The following is a 13,998-nucleotide window of genomic DNA, read 5'->3' as shown; positions in this document are numbered from 1 at the left end:
AGGGGTCAGGGGCAGCCTCGGGCAGAGGCCCAGGGTCAGCCTTGTACAGCAGCCCAGGGGTCAGGGCCAGCCTCAGGCAGAGGCCCAGGGTCAGCCTTGTACAGCAGCCCAGGGGTCAGGGCCAGCCTCAGGCAGAGGCCCAGGGGGCAGCCTTGGAGCTGGGCCCCCTGAACTTTACGTTCTGTAGCATCCACCCGAGTTCCTCCCACCCCTCTGAGCAGCTCCCAGGGCTGACAAGTGCATGCTGACAGACAACCACCCAGGCTGGGTGACAGCCCCCTCCCCAGCCCCCTCCCCAGGGAGAGGGCAGCCTCAGCACCCTCACCCAGCCTCCCACCCCCCCTCCTTCAGGCAGCAGGAGCTGCCGGCAGGCCGTGGGACTGGATTCCCCCTCCCCAGCTCCCTTCCCAGGCACAGCACCAGCAGGAGGCCTGAGCAGCGCCCCCAGGCCCCCTGAGCAGCCCCCCAGGCCCCCTGAGCAGCCCCCCCAGGCCCCCTGAGCAGCCCCCCCAGGCCCCCTGAGCAGCGCCCCCAGGCCGCCTGAGCAGTGCCCCCAGGAGGCCTGAGCAGCCCCCCCAGCTGCCTGAGCAGCCCCCAGGCCCCCTGAGCAGCCCCCCTGGGCACCCTGAGCAGCCCCCAGGCCCCCTGAGCAGCGCCCCCAGGAGGCCTGAGCAGCCCCCAGGCCGCCTGAACAGCCCCCCCAGCTGCCTGAGCAGCCCCCAGGCCGCCTGAGCAGCCCCCCAGGCCACCTGAGCAGCGCCCCCAGGAGGCCTGAGCAGCCCCCAGGCCGGGCAGAGGCCTCACCAGAGACGCTGTTGACGCCGAAGGACCAGATGCCGCTGTGCCCGACAGGGGCAGCGAAGTTGGCTCCCAGGGCCGCGGGGGCGCCGGAGCCTCCCTGCCGGATGCGCGCCAGCCGCTCCGTCCCGATGGGGGGAGGCACCTTGCGGTCGGGGTTGGCACTGCCCCCCTTGGGCTGGCCCAGGCTGGAAGGTGCAGAGGCAGCTGACAGGGGCGAGGGTGATCCTGAGGAGACTGATGGGACAGGAGATTCACCTGCTGAAGAGAACATGTCCCTGGCTGAGTTAGGGCACACGGGGCCAGCAAGCACCAATGCACCAAAGCTCTCCACCCCCCCTCAGTGGCACCTCAAAGCCAATGGTAAAAAGGGGTGGAAGGCTTTCTGGCAAGCACTCCTCAAGGCTTTCACAGAAACTCTGTTTAACAATAATAAAAAGCCAGGTTGGAAGAGACCTTCAAGGTCATCACATCCAACCCAGCAACCAATCCAACCCCACCCAACCAACTAACCCATGGCACCAAGCACCCCTTCAAGTCTCCTCCTGAACACCTCCAGGGATGGTTTGACTCTAATAAAAACTATCAGCCCAGTAACACAAATGCCATCAGGATGGAGGGATGTCCTCATGACATAGCAGCACAGGTAAATTAATGACAGGGAAGAGCAAGGAACATGGAAGAGTTTCAGGAAGAGGTTAAAAACGTCAGCCAAAACACCACCAGTACCTAACCAGCCTGGGTTTGGTATCCACCACTGCCAGCAGGAGAGACATGAGACAGCTTCCCAAAGCCCATGGCCTGAGCCCTGCCAGTGTCACTGTCTGGGACAGGCCTCGCTGCCCCTGGCCCTTCTGGGGGGGGTCCCAGCTTCCTTTGGGCACTCACTGGAACCTTTTTAGCTCTCAGCTCAGAGTGGCTACGAGGCTGCACGCAGCGTCTCGTGGAGAGCCTCCTCCTCCTCCCCCGAGCTTCTGAAGTGAGAGCTGCCTCTCTGCAAGGCTGCTTCCCTGCTCTTCCTCCTGCTAACCTGGGTGGTGGGTGCCTGAAGATTTGGGAGCAACACAAAATCATTTCAGGGTCCAAAGAAAAGAAACAACAACAACAAAAAAGAGAGGAGGGAGTGGGGAAAAAAAGGGGGCAAGAAAAAAAGAAGGCAATTGCACATCCAGAGCTGGCAAACCTGGCATGCCCTCACCTCAGCCTGCACTCCTGCTACTCAGAGAGGCATCTCAGCTTGGTGTAACCACCTCTGCTCCCCCACCCCCCATGCTGCCTGCCCTCTCCTCTCAGAGCCTGCTCAGACCACCCTGCTTTGCCTGGGTATGCTTTCAGCGATGCCAGCAGAAGGGCAGGGGGGGCAGCCCACAGCTTGGGATCCCCCCACACCATCCTCACAGCTGCCCCCAAGCAGCTGGCAGGCCGTCTCTCTTTTGGCATCACTTTGGCAGTTCCCCCTCCAGTTCCAGATCTAGCAGAGACAACAGAGCTATGAAGTCAGAGGTAACTAAGACAGACCCACGGAGCTCCTACATGAATTGGTGGCGCTTGTCCAGGGATGTGGTGAAAAATGCTGTCTGTTAAAGCTGGGAGTCCCAACAGGCGCTGGCCCTTGGAGGTAAACCCGTGCTCCTTGTATGTTTGCTGAAAAGCCTGTCAAAGGACCTGAAGAAGAAGTTGTAGAGCTGTTGGATGGATCTAGAGAGGGTAAGCCTGAAATAAACATAAATGTCATTAAATATCTCTCTTTGGGAACCTGCTTCAAAGCACCAGAGAGAGCTGACACTCCATCATTAAAGCATCTCACCACCCCTGGGGGGATCTGCACCACGTTACAGGGGCAGGGCTCTCCCTCGGGAGCCGGCAGAGGGCACCTCCGAGGGCACCTCCGAGGGCTTCCTGGGCCGGGGCTCAACGGAAGCAGCCAACCCTTTGGCCGCTGAAAGGCATTCATCCTCCCAGCAGGGCGGACAAAGGAGGGGAGCTGGGAGTGGCAAGGATCTCTGCTTACAAAGAGCCAGGCAAGTCAAACAGGGGCACAAGGCTCTGTGGGAGTCCCAGGGGAACCTGGCACCAGGGCAGCTCACAGCAGACAGCTCTTTGCTGTCCTGTGGGCACGCAGAGGCTGGGCAGAGGACGCCGTGCCCGGAGAAACAGAGCCGGCACGGCACGGCAGGCGAGGGGGCTGCCTCCTACAGGGATGGGGGAGGAAGGCAGAGGGGGAGAGAAAGGTCAAAACCCCACAAAAATTGATTAGCCGGGGGGGTTACAGGTTTTTAACGAGCCAAAGCTTGTAAGCACTTGTCCATGAGGCTGTGAGAGCTCTCACCCCACGTTATCACCTGACAGCACAAGGAGGCACGGCCAGAGGCTCACCTGAGGCTTGGGTTGAGGTTCAAGGGCCTATCCCACAAAACTCCCTTCAAAACCATTTAAACATTTGCAAAGGACCACAGCCAGCACCAGATTCCCTTGCTGCAGGGCAAGGCTGGAGGCTGCACCTACTGAGAGCCCAGAAGTCTGCAGGCAGCAGTGGTGACAGGCAGCCCCTTAGCTCATAGACCAGAGGTGCACCTTCCACCTCCATGCATCCCTGAGAGCCAGGCCCCAGGGCATCACCAGCCAAGCCAGCCTGACCTCTTGCTCCCAGAAGTGCCAGAGCCAGCCTGCTGACCCTGCTGGGTCTGCAGGGGACTGTTTTCCTCACTAGCCTTAACCAAAAGATCAAAAGAGAGCAGTCTCTGTTGAAGACAGGGAGAAACACATCACCACTACCAGCAGGACACAGGGGGCTGAAACCAGGGCACCTGAGCCTGGGAGGAGACTCCTTCAGGGCTTGGCACAGCCAGAAGTGCAAGAGGCCCCAGCTGTGAGTGGGATACTAACCCCTGTGCAGGCTCTAAGCACAGTGTGATTGATCTGCATTTGTCTGGAGCTACAGACTGGCCTCCAGCACCGAGCCCAGACCGCAGCACCTCCAGCTGAGAGCCCTCCCTATGCATCTGCCACGGAGCTACCAAAGGGAGGCTCTTGCTGACCCTCCAAGCACAAAGTCAGCTCAGAGCTGGTCAGAAGGTCCCTGTGGTGACCAATTCCACCATCCAAACCAGGGCTGCAGCTGGCTGGCAAACCACCAAAGACCCCAGAGTCTCTGCCCCAGAGAGGAGCAGTAACAGAGCTGCTGCTGCTGCTGCTGCCGCCCCTGGGGGCTGCTGACCTCCTGAGCAGCACAGGAGGCAAAGATCATGACAAAAACAACCACAGAATCACTTTGGATGGCAGAGACCTTGAAGGTCACTGAGTGCAACCATTATGCCTGGCTGTGTCCTCTGAAGGCTCTGAACAGCTTTCAGGGTGCACAGCTTTCCAAGGGCAGTGGCTGAGCAGCCCAGCCCACTGCAGCACTGCTGGGCATCTTCTGCAGGCTGAAGGGAGGCTGACAGCCAGAGAGGCACAAATCCAGCCCAGGCAGTGCTCAGGCTGTAAAGAGCACTTCCAGTCACTGCCTTGCCTTTCACAGAGGTGGAGGAGAACCTCCCTTTGCTCAGCATGAAGAGCAGCTTCTCTGAACAATGACTTGGAGCACCCTTGGAGCAGCAGGGAGTCTCCTGTTGACCACTTACCAGCACCACCAGGGGTTGTGAAGCTAAAGCCTTCTGCAGTGCCAAACTCTGCAGCTACTGCATGGATGCAGACTCTTCAGGGTGCTCTGGAAGCCTACCAGAGCTTTGGAGACTTGTACATGGATCCCACACAAGCTCTGCTCAAAAGCAAGCTGCTGCAAGCCTCCAGGCATGGCTGCAGAACCTGGTTACCTCTAGAGAGCAGCACTGCTTAGCTGCAGCACCTGGCCAAAGAGGGAGCCCAGCCCCTTCATGCAGCTTCACTCCTGTGCTGCTTCCTGCCAGCTTCTGCTACACTTCAGTGCCAATCAGCAAGGTCTCAGAGCCCTTCCTCACATGCAGAGGGAAGCAGGAACAAACAGACTTCTTTTGGTCTTCCTCACAGCCTCCCCAAGTGCTCTGGTTGCGTCTGCCCTCAGTCTGCAAGAGGTCTAAGGAGTGAGACACGAGGCCATGGCCAACACAGACCCCTGGCAGGTGAGGAGCTATGCAGGGGTCTCTGTGCCTCAGGGGAGCTGTGAATCAGGCAGAACTCCAGCTGCAACTGAGCTTCCCCACAAAGAGGAGAAGCAGAGTACCCAAACTCCACCCCCAGGTGCCAGCTCAAGAGGATTGTTAGTGCCCCCAATGAGATGAAACCTCCCCCAGGTCAGCTTAGAGCTGGTGATTGGTGGGGAAGTCTGCCACAGCCCAACTCTGCAAGACAAGCACAAGGGACACATCTCTGCTGCCAGCTGTAGCCTCACAGCTGAGATCAGAGGATGAGTGTGCACTGGCTTTGATGGCCACTAATACTCTCTCTCATCACACCAAAGTGAGCCCAGGCTGCTAGCTGGCCCACTGCACTGCTTTGGCCAAAGCACAACCCAGCAGGGTCTGCTCCTCTGGCCCCTTCTCAGAACTCATGAGCCTACCAGCACACCCTCTGGGAACAGCCAAGGGAGTCCTCAGTTCAATCCAGCTCAGGGGCTGAGCTGGGCAGACAGGTCTGTCCCCCCTGACTGAGGCTGGTGGACAGACCCCAGGCCCCCACTTATGCTCCAGAGGAAGGCCCTGGAGAGGTCTGCAGCCTACCAGGCTCTCTCCTTTCCTCACGGCAGCACCCTCAAAACACTCTCCTCCCCAGGCTCCCCTGGTGTCTCTCTCCTCCTGTGACAGGGTTTAGATCCTGAAGTGAAGGTGATCAAATGCAGTATGAAGTGGAATGGCATTAGAGGAACAAACCAAGGCCTAACTAAGCAGCCACTTCCCACCAGGCAGAATTCCAGTGGCACACCCACCTGTCTGCAGTCCCAATTCACTTTGCAGCCTGACTCCAGCTCTCTATAGAAGGCACTGTCCAAAGGGCTCTGCTCTTCAGCTGAGAGCTTCATAGCTACCTCCCCAAAGTCAGCCACATGAGCTCCCTCTGGGTCTCCACCAAACCTTCCCAGCTCAGCTGAGACACAGATTTGAGCTCCCTTTACAAACCTGACAGCCATTTAAGGATATAAAAGGACCCACACATTTCCCCCAAGGACAGGCAGATGACCTCAGCACAAGACAGGAGTGTGCCTGGCTGCTGTGGGAGCCCCAGTCCTACCTGACACAAGCTTCCTCCCACAGGGCTTACCCCAGCAATGCCAGACCCCAGCTCAGAGCCCTGCAGGGAGAAAGCTCAGGCAATGCAAAGTGTTCCCCAGCCTGGTGAGGGGCACCTGGCAGTTATCAGCAGCCTGATGACTGGGCTCCAGTTTCTTCACTTCCCACAGCCTCAGTGATACCAAGCTCTGCTCACAGCACCAGGACTGGATGCTGCCCAAGAGCTCTGGGTGCTCACTTGCTTGGCAGAGCTCTAGAGCCCAAACTTAGCCAGTAAGAACTCCACAGGCACAGCAAGCACCCAGTTTTGTGGCTGAAGCCAGTCAGAAGCGTTGTGGTTCTCAGAAAATGGTTGCAAGGCAGCCAAGAGGAACAGGAATGCTGAAAGCCTTCTGTCCTCACCTCCATGCCTTCCAAATGCCCTCTTCTCCTTTAGCCCCAAGTCCAATCCAGCACCCTGCAGCATCCACCCACACACCCAACACAGAGTGTGGGTGCCAATGCAGCCTCAAAGCAAGGCCCTCTCCTGCCCAGCTTCAAGGCATCAGTGAAGCCATGAGGGCAGGAAAGCAGAGAACAAGGTGGCACAGACCACACCTCCTGAGGGCCCCTTCCAGCCACATGGCTGCAACACAGTTTGAACACCAAGATCCTTCAGGCAAAGCACAGCAAGGGCAGGGAGCTCACAGAGTGTTCCCAGCCTGTTTCACTACATGCAGGCAGCACTGCCCCTGCTGTGCCTAGGGGCAGGACCTTCCTAATGAAACACCATGCAGCAGCAGCACATCTGCTTCCCAAAGCACAACATGAGCCTCCTCAAGGCCCAGAGGCACATCCAGAGACAGAAAGTGCAGAGTCTGCCTTCACCAAGCCAAGCTGGAGTCTCAGATAAGACACTGAGCAACTAACTAACAACTAACCCACAGTCACTCCTGCAGCTGGGACCTGTGGGGACAGGTTTGGTACCCTCCCACCACATGTTCCACTCCAGCTCCTCCACCACGTGTTCCACTCCAGCTCCCTCCTCCACCACATGTTCCACTCCAGTTCCACCACCACATGTTCCACTCCAACCCCACCACATGTTCCACTCCAGCTCCCTCCTCCACCACGTGTTCCACTCCAGCTCCCTCCTCCACCACATGTTCCACTCCAGCTCCCTCCTCCACCACATGTTCCACTCCAGCTCCCTCCTCCACCACATGTTCCACTCCAGCTCCCTCCTCCACCACATGTTCCACTCCAGCTCCCTCCTCCACCACATGTTCCACTCCAGCTCCCTCCTCCACCACATGTTCCACTCCAACCCCACCACATGTTCCACTCCAGTTCCACCACCACATGTTCCACTCCAACCCCACCACATGTTCCACTCCAGCTCCTCCACCACATGTTCCACTCCAACCCCTCCACCACATGTTCCACTCCAGCTCCCTCCTCCACCACATGTTCCACTCCAGCTCCCTCCTCCACCACATGTTCCACTCCAGCTCCCTCCTCCACCACATGTTCCACTCCAGCTCCCTCCTCCACCACATGTTCCACTCCAGCTCCACCACCACATGTTCCACTCCAACCCCACCACCACATGTTCCACTCCAACCCCACCACATGTTCCACTCCAGCTCCCTCCTCCACCACATGTTCCACTCCAACCCCTCCACCACATGTTCCACTCCAGCTCCCTCCTCCACCACATGTTCCACTCCAGCTCCCTCCTCCACCACATGTTCCACTCCAGCTCCCTCCTCCACCACATGTTCCACTCCAGCTCCCTCCTCCACCACATGTTCCACTCCAGCTCCACCACCACATGTTCCACTCCAACCCCACCACATGTTCCACTCCAGCTCCCTCCTCCACCACATGTTCCACTCCAGCTCCCTCCTCCACCACATGTTCCACTCCAGCTCCAAGTTAAATCAGTGATGCTCTGAATTCTGCAGACAGCTGGAAGCATTCCTGCTTCTTACAGAGGACAAGCAGTGCCATGTCTGCAGCATTCCCAGCACCTAACATCCTAGGGGAGCTGGAGAGAAAATAGATCACAGTCAGCAATGCTAAGAGCACCTTGGGAAGAAAAACCAGGCCATGCTCATCACACCACGGGGTCACAGTATCAGCATCCTTTGACATCTGTGAGTTACCTCTCAGGCAGTTTGGGATGATCCAAGTGTGATGGCTGGAAGAAAGACTTCTGCCCAGTGGATGACCTCCAAGACTTACCTACAGGACTAGTGGAAACCCGCTGGGAAGCTGGTCTGAAGCCAGGAGCCTTGGAGCTGTCAGGGTGCACACTCTCCACGTGTCCCAGCACAGAGTTATTCAGAAAGGTAGACTGCACTGTAAAAGGTTGGTCAGCTGCTGCTCGGGTGGAGAGGGGACAGTCTCCCCATCCTTGGTTAGCTGGCACCTGGTTGCTATCAAAAAGACTACTAAAGTGATTGAAGAGAGTTGCTGGCCCAAAGGTAGGAGGAGGCAGGGATTTGTTGGCCGGGCTAATGTGCATCTGAGAACCGTTCACCACGTTCACCGCCGACGAAAGCTGCACTGCAGCAGGTGGGCCTTGAGAAGGTGTTAGAGGAACTTGATTTGTAACAAAAATAGACTGAGGATCTTGGTGGAGGTTTGCATTTGGTACCACTGAATAGAAAGAGCCTCTGGACTGCATCCTGTGAGTAACTCGAGGTGCTGGTACAGCTACTTGAGGTAAGTTACTGTTGTCCTGATTATCTGCAACAACCGACCGGGATGACGCTAAGCTGAGAGGTGGAGTTTCTGAGCTGGATGAGAAAGGCATCGGCATCGAAGGGCTGATCTCGGCCACGCTGGTCGGCAGGACCTCGTCTTGGGCGCCGCTGGGCGGCGCGGGGCTGCCGGGGGCTCGCGTCTCGGCGCCTGCCAGGCCGCCGCCGGCCGGGGCGCCGCAGCTGGCGGCGGCGGAGGGCGGCGCGCACAGGCTGGCCGCGGGCGGCTCCGGCGGCGCCGCCTTCTCCTTGGGCGCCGAGGCCGCCGGGAAGGAGTCTGCCTTAAGCGCGGGGTGCTGGGGCGGCGCGCTGGGGGGCAGGAAGGGCGTGGGCACCTGCCCGCCGCCGGCGGGGGCGGAGGGAGCCGCGGGCAGCGCGCTGCAGGTGCTCGTCACGGTGGAGATGGCCGTGGCCGCGGCGCTCGTCTTGGGCACGCAGGCGAAGAGCTGCTTCCGCACCGAGGAGGGCGTGCGGCTGCTGGCGGCGCAGAGCGGCGGGGCGGGGGCGGCGGCGGAGGAGGCGGTGACCGGGCAGCTGGGGGCCGCTAAGCCGGGGGACTCCGCCGGCAGCGCGCTCCCGTTCTGAGCGCCCGCGCGGCCGGAGCTGTTATGCTTGGGAGAGCTGTTGGTGCTGCCGGGGTTCACTGGTCTCACCGGGAATGGTCCCCAGGTGTTTGGCGAAGGCGAAAAGGTTCCTCCGAACTGGGCCATGGGCAAGCGAGGGTGCCGGATCTGTTGCATAGTTTGGGCAGCCAGCAAGGCAAAATGAGGGTGAGAGTAAGCCAGAGGAAGAGACACCGGGAAGGAGGAGCGCACGTTGGCCGGGACGTTCTTGTTGAGCTTGTTGGCAGGCTGGAAGGTGGAGAGCGAAGACGACTGCGAGGTGACCAGGGGCGGCGCGCCCAGGGGAAAGGAGCTCTTGCTGGAGGCGGTGGCAGTGCTGACGCCGGAGGAGAAGCTGGCGTGGATGGACTTGCTGCTGGAAGCAGGTGTTCTGATGTGGGTTTTGGGGATCAGGTCTTCCAGCTCCTTGGCAGGGTCTTGGATGAGGGCATTGATGAGCTGCACCGCGTAGCGCGTCGACTCCGTCCCACCCCTAGGCCAAGCACAAACAACGCTCAGCTGCTGCGGAGGGAAACCTCCCAGCACACCACGCAGCCACGGCAGCTTTACTGCTGCCAGGCAGTGCTTGGCTCACTTAGCTCAACTACTGTCTCATGGCCTAGAAGAGACCTTCAGTAGGAGCCTGGCAGCAGGAGCACCTGCTCTGTTCTATAGAATAGACCAGGCTGGAAGAGACCTCCAAGCTCATCACATCCAACCCAGCAACCAATCCAACACCACCCAAACAACTAACCCATGGCACCCAGCACCCCAGCAAGTCTCCTCCTGAACACCTCCAGGGATGGGGACTCCACCACCTCCCCAGGCAGCCCATTCCCATGGGCAATCTCTCTCTCTGTGGAGAACTTCTTCCTCACCTCCAGCCTAAACCTCCCCTGGCACAGCCTGAGACTGTGTCCTCTTGTTCTGGGGCTGGCTGCCTGGGAGAAGAGACCAACCTCTGCCTGGCTACAACCTCCCTTCAGGGAGTTGTGGAGAGCAATAAGGTCATCCCTGAGCCTCCTCCTCTCCAGGCTAAGCAACCCCAGCTCCCTCAGCCTCTCCTCACAGGGCTGTGCTCCAAACCCCTCCCCAGCTTTCTTGCCCTTCTCTGGACACCTTCCAGCAGCTCAACCTCCTTCCTAACCTGAGGGGCCCAGAGCTGGACACAGGACTCGAGGTGTGGCCTAAGCAGTGCAGCATACAGGGGCAGAATGAGCTCCCTGCTCCTGCTGGCCACACTGTTCCTGCTGCAGGCCAGGATGCCCTTGGCCCTCCTGGCTGCCTGGGCACACTGCAGGCTCATGTTCAGCCTACCATCCACCAGCACCCCCAGGTCCCTCTCTGCCTGGCTGCTCTCAGCCACTCTGCCCCCAGCCTGTAGCTCTGCCTGGGGCTGCTGTGGCCAATGTGCAGCACCTGGCACTGGGATGTGTTCAATCTCCTGCCCTTGGCCTCTGCCCATCTGCCCAGCCTGTCCAGGTCCCTCTGCAGAGCCTCTCTGCCCTCCAGCAGATCAACTCCTGCCCCCAGCTTGGTGTGAGATTTCCTGCTGATGGACTCAATGCCCTCCTCCAGATCATCAATGAAGATGTTAAAGAGCAGAGGGCCCAGCACTGCTCCCTGGGGCACACCACTGGTGCCTGGCTGCCAGCTGGCTGTGGCACCATTCAGCACCACTCTCTGGGCTCAGCCTCCAGCCAGCTCCTAACCCAATGCAGTGTGCTCCCATCCAAGCCAAGCCCTTTGGAAAGCAAACAGACTGCTTGCTGGAGGAGCCCACTAGGGACTAGCTCAAGACTTGGGTTTGTAAGGACTGTACCTGATAGTGATCATTCTCTCCCCATTCTTATCCTTTTGCTTGTCAACATCGATGTGGGCACCAGTGACGTCCTGGATCGCTGTGATGTTGCAGCCTCCTCTTCCCATGATTCTGGACACCACAGAAGCTGGGACAGATAATTTCTTTGACCTGTATCACAAAGACCACGAATCTGTGAAGCTCTTCCAAACTGCAGGGCTGCACACAGCTCCCTTGCTGACTGTTCCTCCAGTTCAGGGCAGCAAGAGGGCTCTCTGTTCATCCTTTCCTCACCTTCTGGAGCCTCTCTCAAACTCCCTTCCACACCCCCATTACCCAGCACCCTCAGCACCTGCCAGGGCTGCTCCAGCAGCAGCTGCTGTAGCAGCTGTGTGCCTCACACTGTTTCAGGAACACCTTTGGGTTTTGTCTCATCTGGCACACCTTCAAAGTGAGACACATCTTTAGCTTACCCACCTGCATAACACTGCTTCAGACCTCAAGGCTTAGCTCATCATTTACAGCAAGGCTTTGCAGGAGCCAGAGCCTCCACTGCCACCTAACTGTCCAAACATGCCCACATTACTCACAGGGTCTGCCTCCACCTCAGCCCTCTAGGACCCCCATGCCACCACTCAAAGCCATTCCTGCTCCAGGATAGCTCACCCCAGTGCCCCTGGCCACCCATCACCCACTGCTGTTTCCCTCCTTGCCCACAGCAGTACCTTTTCGCTCCTGAGCAGCAGCGGCCTCCTCTCTGCAGCTGGAATTGCTCCATGGGTGCTGGCTGCAGAGTGTTGCTAGGGGCAGGGTCTTTCAGAACTCTGCCCACCTGCCTGCAAAAGGCCAGAAGGGATGTTTCCATTGGTTACTTTTGCCAGGCATCGCTTCTAGGCAAGGGGTTACTCAGGAGAGACTTCACGAGAGGAAAGCATGCAGCTCCTGGGCATTCTGCTTCTGAAGTCACCAAAGAGCTTCTTGGCAGGGTGCATGCTTCCATCAGTCAGGGCATAGCAAACACCAGTGCAGAACACTTTAGGAACCTGTTCTTTATGATGCCAGGCTTTGAGTGCCATCTCTAGACCCCTACCATCTCCAGCAGAAGAACAGACAACACCCAGCCAAGCTGCTGAGCTGAGCCTGTGAGACTCAAGAGACCCAGGAGGAGAGATGGAGAAGCTCCAGGGCTGGTGGCAGGGTCTGGTGAAGAGTCAGTTGCCTGTTTAATGGTGCCCCCATGACTCACCAGGCAGTGGGCAGCCTGCAACCACACATGCAGCAAGGCCATGTCACTGTGGGGAACCCCACCAGCAAACACAACACAAAGCAAAGACCAAGCCACCACTCCGAGGGGCCAAACAGCTACACCTTCAGAGGGAACTGCCCTTTCAACAGTCTGTGGCTTCCACTACTCTGAGTGCATTAAATCCTCCACACTTCCTTGGCACATGGCTTAAAACTCCCTCCAAGGAGCACACACACTTGGCCACTGCCATGGCAGGAGGGCAGCACAAGCACACCTGGAGCACCTGGCACTTGGTCATTCCTTTTTGACTCAGACCACCACAGAGGACAGCCAGGTGCTGATTTCCAGCTACAAGCAGCAGACACCATGGGGGTGACAGAGGGACACTGGGGTGTCACCTGTCCTCTCATACAGCCCAGCAGATCTCCAAAGGGAGAAAGTTTGTGTTACAGAAACTCTTCCAATCTGACTGCACCTCTGACACTCCCTGTGAGGCAGCAACACTTTGCAGGGACTCAGTAACCAAGGGCAGGGCCCAAAGCACAACAGACTCTAGCCCTGAGGAGATCATTCACCTCTGCTGCTACCATGCATCCTGCCTCTAGCACAACAATCATCTGCTGTGGGAGCTCTTCTTGTCCTCTGCTCCCTCTCCCTTTTGGCTTGTTCCCACATCAGTGACTCTGCTTAAGTGAAGGCTCAGTGGAGAGGTTCCCTAGTGCTGAACCAAGTGCTCCTGTCACACTGGTAGTGAGGACTTGCCATGATCCATTTTCACAGCACTGCAAGGGTAAGGCAGTGGATTTCTTAGCAGTTAATTCCCCAGTTCCATCAGCTTGCTGCACACTGCCTATGGGAGACTCATTCACAGACTGGGAAGCTCACAGCTCTTAAGCAAAGAATTAAAGCCTTTACCTTCTCACCACTTCTTTCCAGCCTTCTTCTCTTTTCTGGCCTCTTTTTGGACTAGTCAGATTCAGCTTCACATTTGGAGAGGTCAGAGGCAGGGAGACAGGCTTGTAAGCAGCTGACAAGGAATTTGAATGACCTTCACCATCAAGCCTGGGGACAGAAATGAGCTGATTACAAACAACAGAGTCAGGGGACAGCACCACAGCCCACACCTTGTGCTCCTGATGCAGCTGGGTGTCCTGCAGAGCAGCCCCCACACCCTCTCCCTTCCCTCAGTGCAAGAAGAGCAAACAGGACACTACAGGGGATGGGACTCAGGCTGCTTAGATACCAAAGCAACCAAAAGACCACAGATGGTGATCTAAGCTTTTGGATGCAGACCCAGCAGCTAGGCAGAGGCTGGTGTTACAGAAGTTATTAGCAGCCACTCATGGCCCCTGTACACTGACTGAACTCTTCTGGCTCTCACCTCTGGCTTGACAAGGTTAAATCAAACTGTCCATCAACCTGGCAGGTGAAATGCTCAGGGTCATCAACTTCTTCCCTCCTTGAAAGAGATTGCAAGTCAAAGGAGTTAATAACTCAGTCATCAACCAAAAGGCACTGAAAGCAATTTCACACACAGGTAAGCTGGCTCTTCCCTTTTAACTCAGAATCTCCTCTAATGAAGCTGACAATGCAGCAGGGA

The 13,998-nt window shown here is 57.8% G+C and overlaps 1 protein-coding gene across 9 annotated transcripts in view; it reads right to left on the bottom strand.

Moving 5' to 3' along the window:
* The window catches only part of ANKHD1 (ankyrin repeat and KH domain containing 1), a 104,566-nt gene that overhangs the window by 5,827 nt on the left and 84,741 nt on the right, over positions 1-13,998 (bottom strand). For 4 of the 9 annotated variants that reach the window (XM_068168072.1, XM_068168074.1, XM_068168080.1 and 1 more), the window contains 7 exons: positions 13,780-13,857; positions 13,314-13,460; positions 11,878-11,988; positions 11,174-11,323; positions 8,229-9,844; positions 2,332-2,511; positions 805-1,059 (listed from right to left, as the gene is read on the bottom strand). In XM_068168072.1, the coding sequence (XP_068024173.1) occupies positions 805-1,059; positions 2,332-2,511; positions 8,229-9,844; positions 11,174-11,323; positions 11,878-11,988; positions 13,314-13,460; positions 13,780-13,857 (2,537 nt within the window). The remainder of the gene's footprint in view (positions 1-804; positions 1,060-2,331; positions 2,512-8,228; positions 9,845-11,173; positions 11,324-11,877; positions 11,989-13,313; positions 13,461-13,779; positions 13,858-13,998) is intronic. The other 5 variants (XM_068168073.1, XM_068168081.1, XM_068168075.1 and 2 more) reach the window with 4 other exon arrangements.

This window comes from Melanerpes formicivorus, unplaced genomic scaffold (assembly GCF_026170545.1).
Source record: "Melanerpes formicivorus ecotype bairdi unplaced genomic scaffold, bMelFor1.0.p_v2 SCAF_130, whole genome shotgun sequence".
NCBI classification, from domain to species: domain Eukaryota; kingdom Metazoa; phylum Chordata; class Aves; order Piciformes; family Picidae; genus Melanerpes; species Melanerpes formicivorus.
This window is presented reverse-complemented; position numbering and strand designations above follow the sequence as displayed.